Source organism: Temnothorax americanus, unplaced genomic scaffold (assembly GCF_048541705.1).
Source record: "Temnothorax americanus isolate GAGA-0224 unplaced genomic scaffold, ASM4854170v1 Scaffold48, whole genome shotgun sequence".
Classification (NCBI taxonomy): Eukaryota; Metazoa; Arthropoda; class Insecta; order Hymenoptera; family Formicidae; genus Temnothorax; species Temnothorax americanus.
The window spans coordinates 1,209,122-1,223,484 of record NW_027509635.1 but is presented as its reverse complement, the minus strand read 5'-3'; the positions used below and the strand labels follow the sequence as shown (position 1 = coordinate 1,223,484).

The 14,363-nt window shown below is 38.3% G+C and overlaps 1 protein-coding gene across 3 annotated transcripts in view; it reads left to right on the top strand.

Annotated features, from left to right (window-relative positions):
* The window catches only part of Nmo (serine/threonine-protein kinase nemo), a 132,812-nt gene that overhangs the window by 54,089 nt on the left and 64,360 nt on the right, over positions 1–14,363 (top strand). For all 3 annotated transcript variants that reach the window (XR_013258745.1, XM_077417233.1, XM_077417234.1), the window contains exons 2-3: positions 11,194–11,323; positions 12,049–12,104. Coding sequence is in view for 2 of the 3 variants with exons in the window: in XM_077417233.1 (XP_077273359.1) it covers positions 11,194–11,323; positions 12,049–12,104 (186 nt within the window). In the remaining variant the exon portion in view is untranslated. The remainder of the gene's footprint in view (positions 1–11,193; positions 11,324–12,048; positions 12,105–14,363) is intronic.

Here is a 14,363-nt window from a genome sequence, read left to right as displayed (position 1 = left end):
TGCGGAAAAATGCAGGAAAGGCGAAAGAAAATCCCTCATAAACACGTAGCGCTGAGCTCTTCTCGGCGTCACGACGCCTCTTCGTGGTATTCCCTCGCTCGCAAGCTCGCCGCCGCGAGGCGGGGGAAATATCATCGGGAGTTGAAGTCGAGAAGCGCGTTCGCTTTGATGCAAAGAACCGTCGCGGCGAATGGAGTTTTCCCCCCGGCAAGTGCTTTCGAGCTTTTGCCGGCGGCGATCGAAATAAGAGGAAGCCGCGTTTCAACAGATTTACGTCTGTTGGACGAATAAAAACCGCGACCGGACGGTTTGTTCCGAAATTCAGCATATTTGAGGATTTTCTCGAGGAAAAGGATTTTCATGTCTATCCTCGTTACGCATTTTCTCATTGCGACTTGGACTAACATTTGCGACAAGCGTATTCGTACTCTCGACAGTCGAAATTAACAAGCTCGAGAGTATACGCATTGAACTCGTCGAACTTGAATTAAGTGTATAAGCAAAATTGGATATAAAGGAATTAAATACAAGGGAAACGCACGCTCTTTGAAACTCGATCTTAAGCTAAATCAAATAAATTTGCTTCTGTTTAATTAATCTTTAGTTAATTACATGCACTATTCAGTTTACCGCTTTAATCTTATCTCGCCTATAATCTTAACTTGCCTCTCTCCGATACACTTTTTTTCATACGTAACAGTTTTCAATTGAGCGCAACGCGGACACATACACGCGCGGGGTTCGTATAATGAATATGGCGCGACACGTCTCGCGAGCATCGTTGCACGTCGATTAACACGAGTGCGTCAGCCTGACACGCGCGCGCAAGGGGAATCAATGAACGATAAATTTCGCCGAACGACACGATGACTTTGGCAGTCGTCTCGCCGTTAATATCCGCGCTCGGACGGCGCGGCGCAGCCTTTGCCGCATCTCATCGCCCGCTCTTTGCGGACCTATCTCAATACGCGGAGCCGGAAGTGTGATATTATTAAACGCTCGCTCTGCTCCGTGCTCTCTCGGGGCCTCTACTCGATCGTTACTCTGGTTACGCGCTCGCCGCGGGTTACTTACGGGACGCAGGTGAGTACACACCGCCGAGCGAGCGGGCGATCGGACGCAGGTGCAGCTGCAGGTGAGCCTACTGCTGACAGCAGCTGTCGAGCTTCGCGCGCCCGAGAACCGCGGCGAACCCGAGACGGCAATCGCCGGCCTTTTTGCCGGCCCTAATAGCGTTTTTTCTACCGACCGACGCCAATCCTTTGACTCGCGATACGAGCTCGGCGCGATGCCAGACGCGTGCAACTTTCGAGAACTTTTATTGTCATCCGCGTCCTTAACTCGAGAATCTTACGCTAACTCGGAACTTTCCTAAAGAAAAAACGAATTCTAATCCTTCTAGAATTTTTTTATTACTCGTCAACATTCCTTGAGGTTTCCTTATACGTGATATTTAATGTCGTTATTTGTGGAATTTGCTTCGCGCCGGTTTTTATAATGATAATTCGTACGATTAATAACTTCAGTAATTAGGCCCAGTTTCATACAAGTGTCGGTTAACTTTTAATCTTAGATTAACTCACTCTTCGTCTCCTTCTAACATCCCCCTTAGAAAAAGACGAAGAGTGAGTTAATCTAAGATTAAAAGTTAACCGACACTTGTGAAACTGGCCCTTAGAATTTCTAAATAAATCTCGGTTTAATATTATTTTTGTTCTATTGATGAAATTTTTATCTAGTCTAATCTAATCTAATCTAGTCTAATCTTTGTCGCATGTTTCTTTTATCGACTGCTCAAAATTTGTATGCATTTTCATGTTTGAATATTTTTTATATTCTTTAGATTTTCGGGAAGATTTATGGAAATTACACGCGGCAACTCCTCGTCGCTCGTGTGCAGACGGGCAATTGGCATGCGTGTGAGAAATCGATAATTTTCTCCCTTTCCTTGTATCTTTCTTGCTCGCTTTTTACCTGTCGCGCGCACACGCTTTGAGAGAAGGCTCCCCCTTTTCTCCTCTTACTAGCCCTACTTAAAATGATAATATTCGGCAGGTTAAGACGTAAAAGGGAGATTCACAACATTTTTAATCTCGAATAGCGTCCGAAAGTGCGTAAATAAAATATGCTTTTTATCAATCTCTTGTACGGAGCAACATTGCTCCTTTTGCCATTCAAAGTTTACGGAGATCGCGCTCCGACATCTCGAAGAACTTGTTGAGAATCCGAGGAAAGATTTTTGGAATTTAGAATTGCAGATTCTATACGAAATTAAAATTAGGTTTTAATTTTTAAATTAGCGAGAACTGTGGATCGATTCGCAGATGGATACAATCTCGCAATGTGCTTAAAATGAATTTCCTCGCGTTCTTTTTTCCGAACTGCAACGGGGGAGGGAGAGAGAGAGAGAGAGAGAGAGAGAGAGAGAGAGAGAGAGAGAGATGCAGAATAATTACATATACAAATATACAACTGATACGAGGATAATTCTATTACATCTGTAAAATGTTCGCGAGGTACTGAAATTTGTCTACCTTTTCTGAACATCCTGTACATACAAAAGCGATACACCGTCTACCTCTCGAGGTGTAGTATCGCATCCGCCACGTGGTCGGGGATCGCGTTCGGGGCCCAGTTTTTTGGAGAGCCCCTTTGCGGAACATCTGCCGTCTTTTAAAATACGCCAGAAGTCGCACACTTTCTCTCCGCCGCGTATCCTTTGTCGAATTTCAAGCGAAATATCCCTCGATCGGAAGTTCGAAGTTATAACAATAAATCGCGAACACACGGATTGCTTAATATAAAAACTTAGTCTTATTTATTGATAAAAGTTTCGAACCAACTTTCGAATAGATATTATTTGCAATCAATAAAACAAAAAGAAACATATGTCGAGGGGAAAAAGGAGTACTGTGTATAAAGATATAAATGTGAAAGTTATATAAAAGGAAATCTAATGCGAACACATTGAATGATTACACGCGGTATTTATAATCCCGTTAATAATGTCATTTAAAGTATCGGACGGCTGAAATCCACCGCAGAATGAAATATTCAGAGGCTTGGGAGGACTCTCTCTCTCTCTCTCTCTCTCTCTCTCTCTCTTTCTCTCTCTCTCTCTCTCTCTCTCTCTCTCACACACACACACACACACCCCTCTTCCTCTTCCTCTTTTTTTTGAAAAATTTTAATTTATTTGATTGCTCGCCGAACTGCGATTCTATTTTCCGTTTGTTCGACGAGAGAGGGGGCCGCGACCGATAAAATAAATTCGACCCGATATCGAGCCGAGTGAGTAACTACCATAGTTTTATGCGCTTTATGCGCTTTTCCGAATGCATTCGATCGCGCGCGACGACGGGAAATAACGTAACGCTCAGGAAAAGCTGGTATCTCCAAACGGAATCATAAAGTTCGGGAAAGCTTTTAGTTTTCTTGTTATTTCTTACAACAAGCACGTACGCGATAAGCGCATAAAGAAGATCAGTGTGTGACTGTGACAAAGGCTATATTATCGCTCGCGGTAACAATCGCGGTTTGCAAAAGATCGCAAGCGTCGTCTACAATGGCAGGAGGAGTATACAGTAGGGGTATTCAAATAAGTTAAAGTTTAACGGTTTGACAGGTTATGTCGGGTTAAAGTCGAGTAAAAAGTTAATTAATTAACTTTGGACGCGCTACTTTTTAAGGTTATGCAAAATACATAAGTGTCTCATTAACCTATTACCTCGCCTATCACATTAATCTTTGGGTTAAAAGTGTAAAAATTAACTTTTTACCCGACTTTAACCCGACATAACCTGACAAACCGTTAAACTCTAACTTATTTGAATACCCCTAATAAGACGTAAGCAGTAAGTTATTGAAATGGGATTTTTACAATTCAAGAATAATCGACTGTGGTTGGTCAATATCTTACTGCTTACGTCTTACTGCATACTTCTGCTGCCATTGTAGACGACGCTGCAGACAATAAAGATCGTTCGTCACTTGTTTCTGACGAAACAAAAAGACGCCAACTAACAATAACACTTTTAAAACGTCCCTGCGGCGGCAGGTGAATCACTCGCGAAAGATTTCGTTCGACGACCCCCCGCCGCACAAAGATCTCCCTGAAATAACCAAGAAATTCGTCGACGACGCGAAGTGGCGAGACAACGAAAATCAGTAAAACCCCAATCAGATCACGACGGTCGTTAACTTCGTTATCGGCCGCTAAACCGATCAGCGACGTACGTCTCGAGGGAGCTCATGACATATTTATGAAATCGCTACAGCTCTGGGAAAGCGAAGTCAGGAAAATCGGATATATCCGTCTGTTCCCTGAGCGAATCTTACTATGAATCTAAGAAAAATCTTCGCCAATACTAACGTTATTTTTCATACTGATATGAAAGGCCAATAAACGAGCAACGATAGTTGTTAAATAATAATTAACTTAAAAATAAATTGGTACGTTTTGACTACACCGAGTCTTCTTCAGCCATAACATTATAGTTAAACAGGGGTGATAGATATAAGATATTGAATTTAAGGACACAATACGTTGACACAACGTAAGTAGAAAACAAATTAAAATAAGCCGAACGTTGATTAATTTTCAATTAAGGGGACTTAGGTTTCCCATGGACTAATACTACGTTTACGCGAGAATTTCTTCGCGTAAACGGGATTTTGTAGTAGCTTACGATAATTTACTTCGCGTAAACGATTAAATTATCGTAAGTTACTACAGAAGTAACGCTTGCGTAAACGTAGTATTAGTTCGTTCTTTTATTTTTCAAGTATTTTTTCTTCAAAACAACCCGCAATAGGCAAAATGTTCCACAATTCGCAAAACCCCGATTGCGACAGTCCGATAAATCGGCTTCATGAAAATTTGATGCAGCTGCTTACGCAACTATATCGACGTCTACGCGACACGCCGCACGAAATTCGTCTCTATCGGCAGCTTATTTTTTTTTACCTAAAATAGATATGGTAATGTCCCGTTCCGCGGCAATACCTTTCCCCTCCTTTTTCCAGCTTCCGGTGGCGAGACCATCGGCGAGTGCGTGTACGCGTGTGCGTATAGTAATAGAAGCGGTCCCGTCGTCGTCGGTTCGTCGGGATTTCGAATGAATAAACATTGTCTAAACCGCGACAGTGGGGTCCCCGGGGGCGTGCTGCGCGCCCCCTCCCGCCACCCCCGATGCATCATTTCACGGTCGTTCCGCTCCGAAATTCGTGACTTCACTTTCGCCTACTACGCTTGGCGCACCGCGCGGCGCGGCGGGTGCGTTGACCCTTTTCGAAGGTCGTCGTACCTTTCTACGTTCGTGACTCGCTCGGCTTCGTGGATCGACCTTAATCTCTCGCCGGTTTGCGACGGCTCGTTCACCTCTTTTTTTCTCTCTCTCTCTCTCGCCTCCCCTCTTTTCCCCTCTCTCCCCTCTTCAATCCGGCTATTCGAAGAAGCTCGATGATGTAATTAACGTTCTCATACGCTAATTTGCACCAGGTGAATCGAATCGAACATACTCTCGTCCAAAAACCTTTCAGGAAACCCGCGTTATTGATGATAAATCTCAGGAACTTTTGTCAAGGAAAATTTCAATCTTGTTATTTGTGTCTTGAAAATTAGAGCTTTTACCTTTTTTTTTCGTGGAGCTCAACTCTCCATTTGTGGAATAGTTTCTCGGTTAAGCTGAAAATTGGCATTCTGCCAGAGTGTCATCGGGTAATTAGAATTTAATTAATTAATTTATGTATATATTATAATATTTAACATATGCAATAACGTTCAATATTTTGAAATATTATTTATTTGAGCTTTCAGACTTGAGCGCTTTGTAAATATCATTAATTATAGTAAATAATAAATTAAATCGAAATACAAGTTAACGTTACTAATGACAACAATGATAATAATTATAATCAATCTCGGTTATTCTTTATCTGTTTTCCTTTCGCATTAATTCTCATTATAATGAGATACAGTTTTCGTTCCTGTACGCTTTCTACCAACTTTTTTATGCCATTGTAAAAGACTTTCTTTATAAGATAAATAAATTCATATCTATATCTGACTATAAATGCACCTATTTGCGTCCATGTAAGGGTTATAGCAGAATAAAAGACCAATAAACGAGTATAATCTAATCCAATTTGATTAAAAATCATTATTGATTGAAAAATATATATTTCTTTATGGAAAAAAGCTTTTGTTTTGACAAATTGCTACATATTGCACCGGAAAATTCTAAAATTACGCGAAGGTATCATTGTACGTCGTTGCGTCCGCCTGATTAGTTTTCGAACGTATTCGCGTCCATTGCGTTGCCCCCTTTGCGTCAGGACGCAAACTAGTAGGACGATTTGACTGCACTATTTTGCGTCCGTCATGGTCATGGATAAAACGAATATGTATTGGATGTTTTCGGTCGCAAATAGAAACAGAATGTGTAGGGCCCCCATTTGCGTCTGCTCTTCAGAGGTTATGGTGGACTTGAATTATTCTGATAAAACTTATATTACTTTATAGGTTGTGCCGCAGAAAAAAACAGTGCACATCGAAAAAGTTATATTTTTTGCATCATTCACGACAATTTTTAGCATGAATATACTGACGATTCAATTACTTTGAATATTCGAAGCAACCAGACGCACGCATGAACATTAGGATGTTGTTGCGCTGCTTTGCTACTATTGTGTGAAATTAATAATTTACTGACCTTTCGTGTGATGAAATCACACGTTTTGAGTAGCTTGTGGAGCTGGATTGCTTAAAACACTTGGATTTACCTCGTGATTATTTCTCAGGATCCGCAACAACGACAAAAATGACAGTCACTTTCACCGTCCGATCTACTAAGAATTTGTCCTCAGCGCACGCGTATACACAGATGATCACTCACGGCGCGCACTATGAACATTGAAACCGTGTTATATTTTTTTAATTTCAATGAAACACATTTTAAAATAGACGAAATTATAGAATATTGTCTATAGAATGGAATAAATATTCTTCATGAATCAATAAGTGTGGATATTAATTGATTTTATTAGTTTTTAATCAGATTTGGACGCAAATAGGTGCACGGACGCAAATAGGTGCATTTACCTTATACATTACATTGTTCTCCTTACGAGTCAAAAATTCACAAACGCAGGAACTTCCATAATTTTTTTGCCTCTTCGATTCGACCGTCGCGAAATCATAGCGAATGGCGCAACGAACAGATCTGACCGGTTGGAAAATACATATGAGTGCGGGACTTGAAGAGACGACACTCGAAATAATGGGCCCGTTTTGGTTCGTTCATCGACAGCCTCGTTTATTTTGTCGAGTCCCGGTCCATAAATGTGTCGCGCAAATCTGCACGAGAGTCGGCCGACTCGTGCGAACGAATCGATTTAGCGTGCCATAACGAAGTTAACGACTTCGACCTGATTAGTACGAGAGATTTGTCATTCCCGTTTATCCTACATAAAACCTTATATAAAACCGCGGTATAAAGCATCAATGCTCGAAGCAAACGGGTGCTGAATTAGCCGCAGTAATAATGTATAAGAATTAATTAATAATAATAGTGATAATTATTCATAAAAACTTAACAGTCGCTACTGTATGATAGTAAATTATATTTAGAAATATGTTCCTAACTCCGTTTTAATTTCTATACTTTTAATTTTTATTGATTAAAGAAGTCAATGCAAGTAGATAGAAATAAGCCTTTATGCGGTCGGGCTGTGCAATAATATTCGCATGAATTTATATGTGCATTTTTTGCCATAGATAGAAATATGTCTCTGCATTTACTGTATTATGTTTATTAACGTTATCATACACGTTCTCGTTATACAACTCGTACAAGAGAAAAGTGATTGGATAGCAATCACATATAGTTTCGTTATAATTAACAAGTGTAATTATAATTATGTCAGACGATAAATCACTCTCCTCTCTCCTTTTGCTTTATTATCTTATTACTTATTTGTGTGTGTGTGTGTGTGTTTCCTTGTTTTATTTTGTTTTTATTTATATATTTATTTATAAATAGTAGTGTATAGGCTACTCTATTCATCCACTATTATGTGTAACAAAATATTTTATAAAGCTTATATAGAGACGCCAAGTTATCCGCGCAAAGCAATAAGAGAAAGAAAACCGAATTATGTTTAACCCTTATGTCAATACCCGGGTACCCACCTGTGCATATATGGGTAAAATTTTTAATGTTTGCATGAAAATTTATTTATAACCGCCCGGATCTTCGCTATTTGAACTTTTTACTATCGAAATATGCAATGAACTTTTTGTTTTAATACCCGGAAGTAAAAAAATTATCGTCTTGAAGTTTACCTACTTGATTCTAATACCCAGGGTACCCGGGTACCCACTTTTAAAAATATGAGTTTTATTACAGTTATTATTGATTAAATTAATTTATAAATCATTAATATGGTTATAGGAATGGTAAATTAATACAAAACAATTATTTATAAATTAATTTAGTCAATAACTATATTTATATATATATATATACCCGGGTATTAAACAACGTCGCACATTCCGAGTATTGACATAAGGGTTAAAGCGTCTTACATCCAAATATCATCTTATCTCAATTATAAATACTATCTGAAAGAAGAAAAAGATGTGAACGATATTGATCGCGAATTCAATTCAAGAGAAGGGATTCGGGGAATATTGGCAAATGATCAGCTAAATAATGTCCGGGAACTGATAACCCCGGAAACACAAGCGAACGATAATCTATCCCTTTCTTTCTTTCTCTCTCTCTTCCATCGGTCTCTCCCAGCCCTAGGCCAGTTCCGAGAATAATTATTATCCCAGCAATTAGTCCGTTTACGGCTACGGGTTCGATTTCATTGTCGAGTGTTGTCGTTACCGCAAAACCGACGATTTTGATTCACGAGAATTGAAGGGAGAAGCAGAGATCCAAAGAGAGAGAGAGAGAGAGAGAGAGAGAGAGAGAGAGAGAGAGAGAGAGAGAGAGAGAAAGAGAGACAGAAAAAGACGGAGAGTGCGGGATGCTGCCGAAATCCCATTTTTGGTCGTGTGCCATATCATTTGCGCAGATAGATAAAGTAATTCCCGTTTTTGCAGGGGTCGAAAAGAAGGAGGGCAGTGAGAACGATTTCACAAACGGCGATGATCACACTCGCTTATTGATATAAAAAATATAATATGCAACACAGATAAATATAAATATATTTCTAGATTTAAATGAAAACATATATTAGTTTTTATTAATAATGATCGTGATATATATAATTATGTTAATTACGTTACCAAAAGACGTCTTTAAGACCTTTTTAAGACGTCTTTAAGGAGGTTCACTTACCATTCTGAAGTCAAAAATGCGATTGAATAATAATGTCATTACAGCGATCCCGAATTATATGCAATATTGGTATAATGAATTGTGAATGCTAGTTATGTGCTATATATTCTTCGTAAATTATTAGTGTATAGAATATTAACAAATATATGCCGAAGTATGAGAGCGTCAACGACTCGGGAATCGTTGTCAAATACTTATTATCCAACATTATAAAGTAAAAGAAAAATCACAAATAATTTATAAAAACCTATATGAACAATTGTCAAAGAATACTAAAGACTTAAAATGATTAATACATTGATGATTGCGTGTCGTGAACTCATGATTAGTGGTTAAACACTGTTTGTAAGGTTGGGTTCGCATCAGCTGTTGTCAATGGCAACGTCTGTCATTAACTCATTACTAATTCGATCTACGAGGTAAAAAGTAAACTTTGTGACAGTAAAGCTTTAAATCCATACGGTAAAATTCTATTTTTTAAGTTTTTATATGCAATCTTTGATGTTTCATCTGTCAAATACTAGTTTTTCAGAGTTCTAAGTTGGCTAAGTGTGTACTAAATCAGTGATCATTTACCTCAGAGCGACCGTTTCTCATGAGACGATAGGCTCAAAGTGGTCAACTTCTGAATAATATTACAAAAAAACTATACGGTTAATATTGCTCAACTTTTGGGATTATATTTCTGTAAAGTGTTTATGTAAATCATATAAAAAAATTAAGACTCTAACCAAGTTGACTTTTGACTAATAGACGAACCTCTTTAAGACGTTTTATTCGTCTTGTGAGAAAAAAATTTTATTAATCCCAAAAAATATTTAGTCCGATACGAGCAACTAAACATTTCAGTTAGTTTAACTAAACATTAGTTAACTAAACATTTAAATTAATCAATTCTTGATTAAAAAATTTTAAAGGTTGACATGAATGCACTATACCTTTTTTTGTGTAACTTAATAATTGTTGAAACAACTAATGTTTAGTTAACTAACATGTTTAGTTGTTCGTATCGGACTAAATATTTTTTGGGATTAACAAAATTTTTTTCTCAGTGTAAGATGCCTTAAGACGTCTTAAAGACATGTTACTCATGACATCTTTAAGACTTAAAATATCGTATTATCCGACCGATAGATGACTTCGGATGGAATCCGTTTCACGTAAAATACGATGAGCGATGGTATATAAGAAGGGTTATAAAGTACGGCATCACCGACTGACTCATCAACGCTCAGCCCAAACCTCTAAACCTAGAAACATGAAATTCGAGGAGTATATTGTTTCCATAACGTAAGCACTCACTAAGAAGGGATTTTTAGAAATTCGACCCCTAAGGGGGTGAAAAGGGGTAAAATGTGTTTTCACGACTTTCTCAATATCTCTTAGGTCCGTTGAGATATCGATTTGGTTTTTGTTTACAAAAGTTACCCATACAAGTGCTTAAAAACATTTAAGATTTTGCCTTAATCAACCCCTAAAGGAGCAAATATACATTTGAGGGTGAATTATAGAATTTTTCGCATACCGTAGCGAAGCACGGGTGTATCAAGCTAGTAGTATATATTTAATTACTACAAGCAACGCTAGTTCTTCTTTCTTTAGTATTTTTTTTTAATTATATACCCAGACAACATGTATGTCTAAAAGAGGTCTTAAAAACGTTTTAAAATAATGTCTTAAAGACGTCTATACGACAATGTCTTTCAGACATCTTAGGACGTCTTGTTGTTCACTGGGTGTATTTCTTTGCTATCAAAATATGTATATCTTTAGTAGTTACATCGATCGTCAACAAGATGGAAGAACATATAATTGTAAATTTTGTTATTTCTGTGATTTCCAGGGCTGTCACGGATCCAAGGGATGGTAGGAGAGTAGCCTTAAAAAAACTGCCGAACGTCTTTCAAAGTCTCGTGAGCAGCAAGCGAGTCTTCAGGGAGTTGAAAATGCTTTGCTTCTTCAAACACGATAACGTGAGTGATGTTACATTTGTCGCGTCGAACAAGTGCGTGATCGATGAACAAATACAGAAAAAGACAGAAAAATGCCAATAGAGACAAGCGTGAAAGTAAAAAAGCTGTAATTCTGCCAATAATAAATGAAGCCGATATCGAGTTTCTACATCTGTCGAATATTTAATACGATTATTTATTGCACATTACGACTATAATAAATATTATGCCATTGCATATAATAATTGTATATAATTTCATTGAAAAATAAAATCGTGAATCTTGTATACTTATCTTTTACAATAAATTTAAAATTTATTTTTTTAGACATTAGCAGATTTTTTAGCACATTTAATCTTAATGTATATTACTATTTTATAATATTTTATAAAGAATTATTTAATAAATTATTGCTGTATATATAATGATAAAATATAGGGATAGAGATTTTGTTTCATATACGCCTCGTTGTAAACAAATATACTGTTTGGCATTGAATATCTGGACGAATACACGAGATGGATCGTATATAAATTGCACGATGGGTGTCTCGGAAATCTTCGCGTTTTATTTCCCCGAGGATGAGGCTGCGTTGTCCTCCCCCTCGCAGTCTTCTGCGGGATCCCACTTTTTGCATGAAAAAAAAGCGAGATTAATCGCGCGCTCTCTTTTTCTCTGTCTCTCTCTTTCTCTCTTTCGTCCAGTCAAAGGACAGGACACTCAATCTCTTCCTGTCTCTTTTGCAGGTCCTTTCCGCGCTGGATATCCTTCAGCCACCGCATCTGGACTTCTTCCAAGAGATGTATCCTTTTCTAAACGCTCGTACTCGAGGACACGCGGAAGATAAATCTCAGCATAGAGATTTTCGGACAGGTGAATTCTCCTATCGAGGTCGAGGTATTTTCTTTTTTTTTTTTTTTTTATCCCTCCCGCGGAAGTTCTCTCGAGTCCCCCCGAATCATGATCGAGACGGGTGCGATAATTTCTCGAAGTAAAACGAATCGAATTAATCTGAATTTAATTAGTTCGCTCGATTTTAATCTAAAGTTTTCGGGTTGTTTTTAAGTTTCCGATGTGTGTTTGCGATGTTTCGATAGGGCGGGCGTCTCAGAGGTATTTCCACTCTTCGCGGATTTTCCTGGATTCTCGCGGAAGAGTATCGCTCTCTCACGCAACGCTCCGTCTCTCGGTATACGAGCGTCTCGAACGACACGGAAACTTTTAATCGCCGGGCAATTAAAACTCACGTATAGATCACGAACGCGAGATTCTTCCCCGAGTCCGCTTTCCAGAAAGATTCTTAGGAGACCATCTCGAATTGTTGCCGTCCGAAAAATTCTATTTTCCAATCCGTGTCTAAAAAAGCCTGCCCCCTCCTCCTTATTTTTCTCTCTATATATCCCTATTTTATTCTATATTCTCAACGATGTTTCGGAAAAATTAATGAAGAATTAAGAACGAAAAATTGTCTCTGCAGAATCACGCTTCCGAAAATACATCATATTATAATACTAGGAAATTTTATTTCACAAAAAAATCATTCTACGAGAATGACTCGTGAAAACTGACTTCTCGTCGTAAAACCAGGAGACATTACGAGATAATTTTCCGGTCGACGGCAAAGCAGGAAGTTGATTCAGAAACCTGCAGAACAAAGCTCCTATGGGATTACCCGTCTCTCTGCGAATGCCATTTAGCACGGTCGCGTGGTCGATCGATCGACGAGTCCTTAAAGCGAACTGGATCTTTGCAGTTAATTTTGATCGAGGCAGCGAGAGCGATATATCATTTCTCTCACGGCGTTTTCTTCGTCTCCCTTCCTTTTTTTTCTTTCTCTCTCTTTTCCGGAAAGTTCCTGTTCGCGAGCTGTCGCGCGTATTTCGGGGCCCGTCAGGCCCCTTTACTCTCTACCTATATAAATAATTGTTCTGGATGGTACAGCTATTGTGCTTCACGATCGACTTTCCTCTATATTTGTATACTTATTCCTTCTTTTTTCTTTTTTTATTTTTTCTTTTAAGTTCATCCTGGCTTTTCATGATTTGATTACTGTAAGATCTACAAGATATTTCGCGATAAACGTACACGTGCACTTTTTATAGAGACTCGAAATTATCTTAGCGAGAGAAAGAGAATCTAAGAATGAGTATAAATGGAACACTCAGAGAAAAAATCATAGCGATGGCAACTATATAGGTGAATCTGTTATAGTCAAAGCCCGAAACGCGGGCATTCCTAGGATTGACTAGTCAATCCTGGGGAACGACCAAACGTCTTGGTCAAAGTCCGAAATAAGTTTTGCGTTTCGGCTTTTGACTAGTCAATCCTAGGAATAACTAATACGGCTGGTCAAAGTTAGAAACTAAGAAAAATCACTTTGGACTTTGACTAGTCAATCCTAGGTGTGACTTAATTCGGACTTTGTGACTGTTAACAAATAAAATCAAGATTTTTTTTACTAAATTAAGTTTTTATTGTTAACATAATGTAGCTTTTTATTTACGTTGTAAAGCGAAATTATAAAGTACATGCATGGGGGGGTGCAAGGGGGCTTACATGCGTGAGCGCACGTGAACAGGAAGACTTTTCTCCCCTGCATCCCCCCCCATGCATGTACTTTATAATTTCGCTTTACAACGTAAATAAAAAGCTACATTATGTTAACAATAAAAACTTAATTTAGTAAAAAAAATCTTGATTTTATTTGTTAACAGTCACACAGTCCGAATTAAACCACACCTAGGATTGACTGGTCAAAGTCCGAAGTGATTTTTCTTTAGTTTCTAACTTTGACCAGCCGTATTAGTTATTCCTAGGATTGACTAGTCAAAGTCCGAAGTGATTTTTCTTAGTTTCTAACTTTGACCAGCCGTATTAGTTATTCCTAGGATTGACTAGTCAAAAGCCGAAACGCAAAACTTATTTTGGGCTTTGACCAAGACGCTTGGTCGTTCCCCAGGATTGACTAGTCAATCCTAGGAATGCCCGCGTTTCGGGCTTTGACTATAACAAATATATACAACTATACAAATTGTATTTATAGAATTATTGTACATAGTTA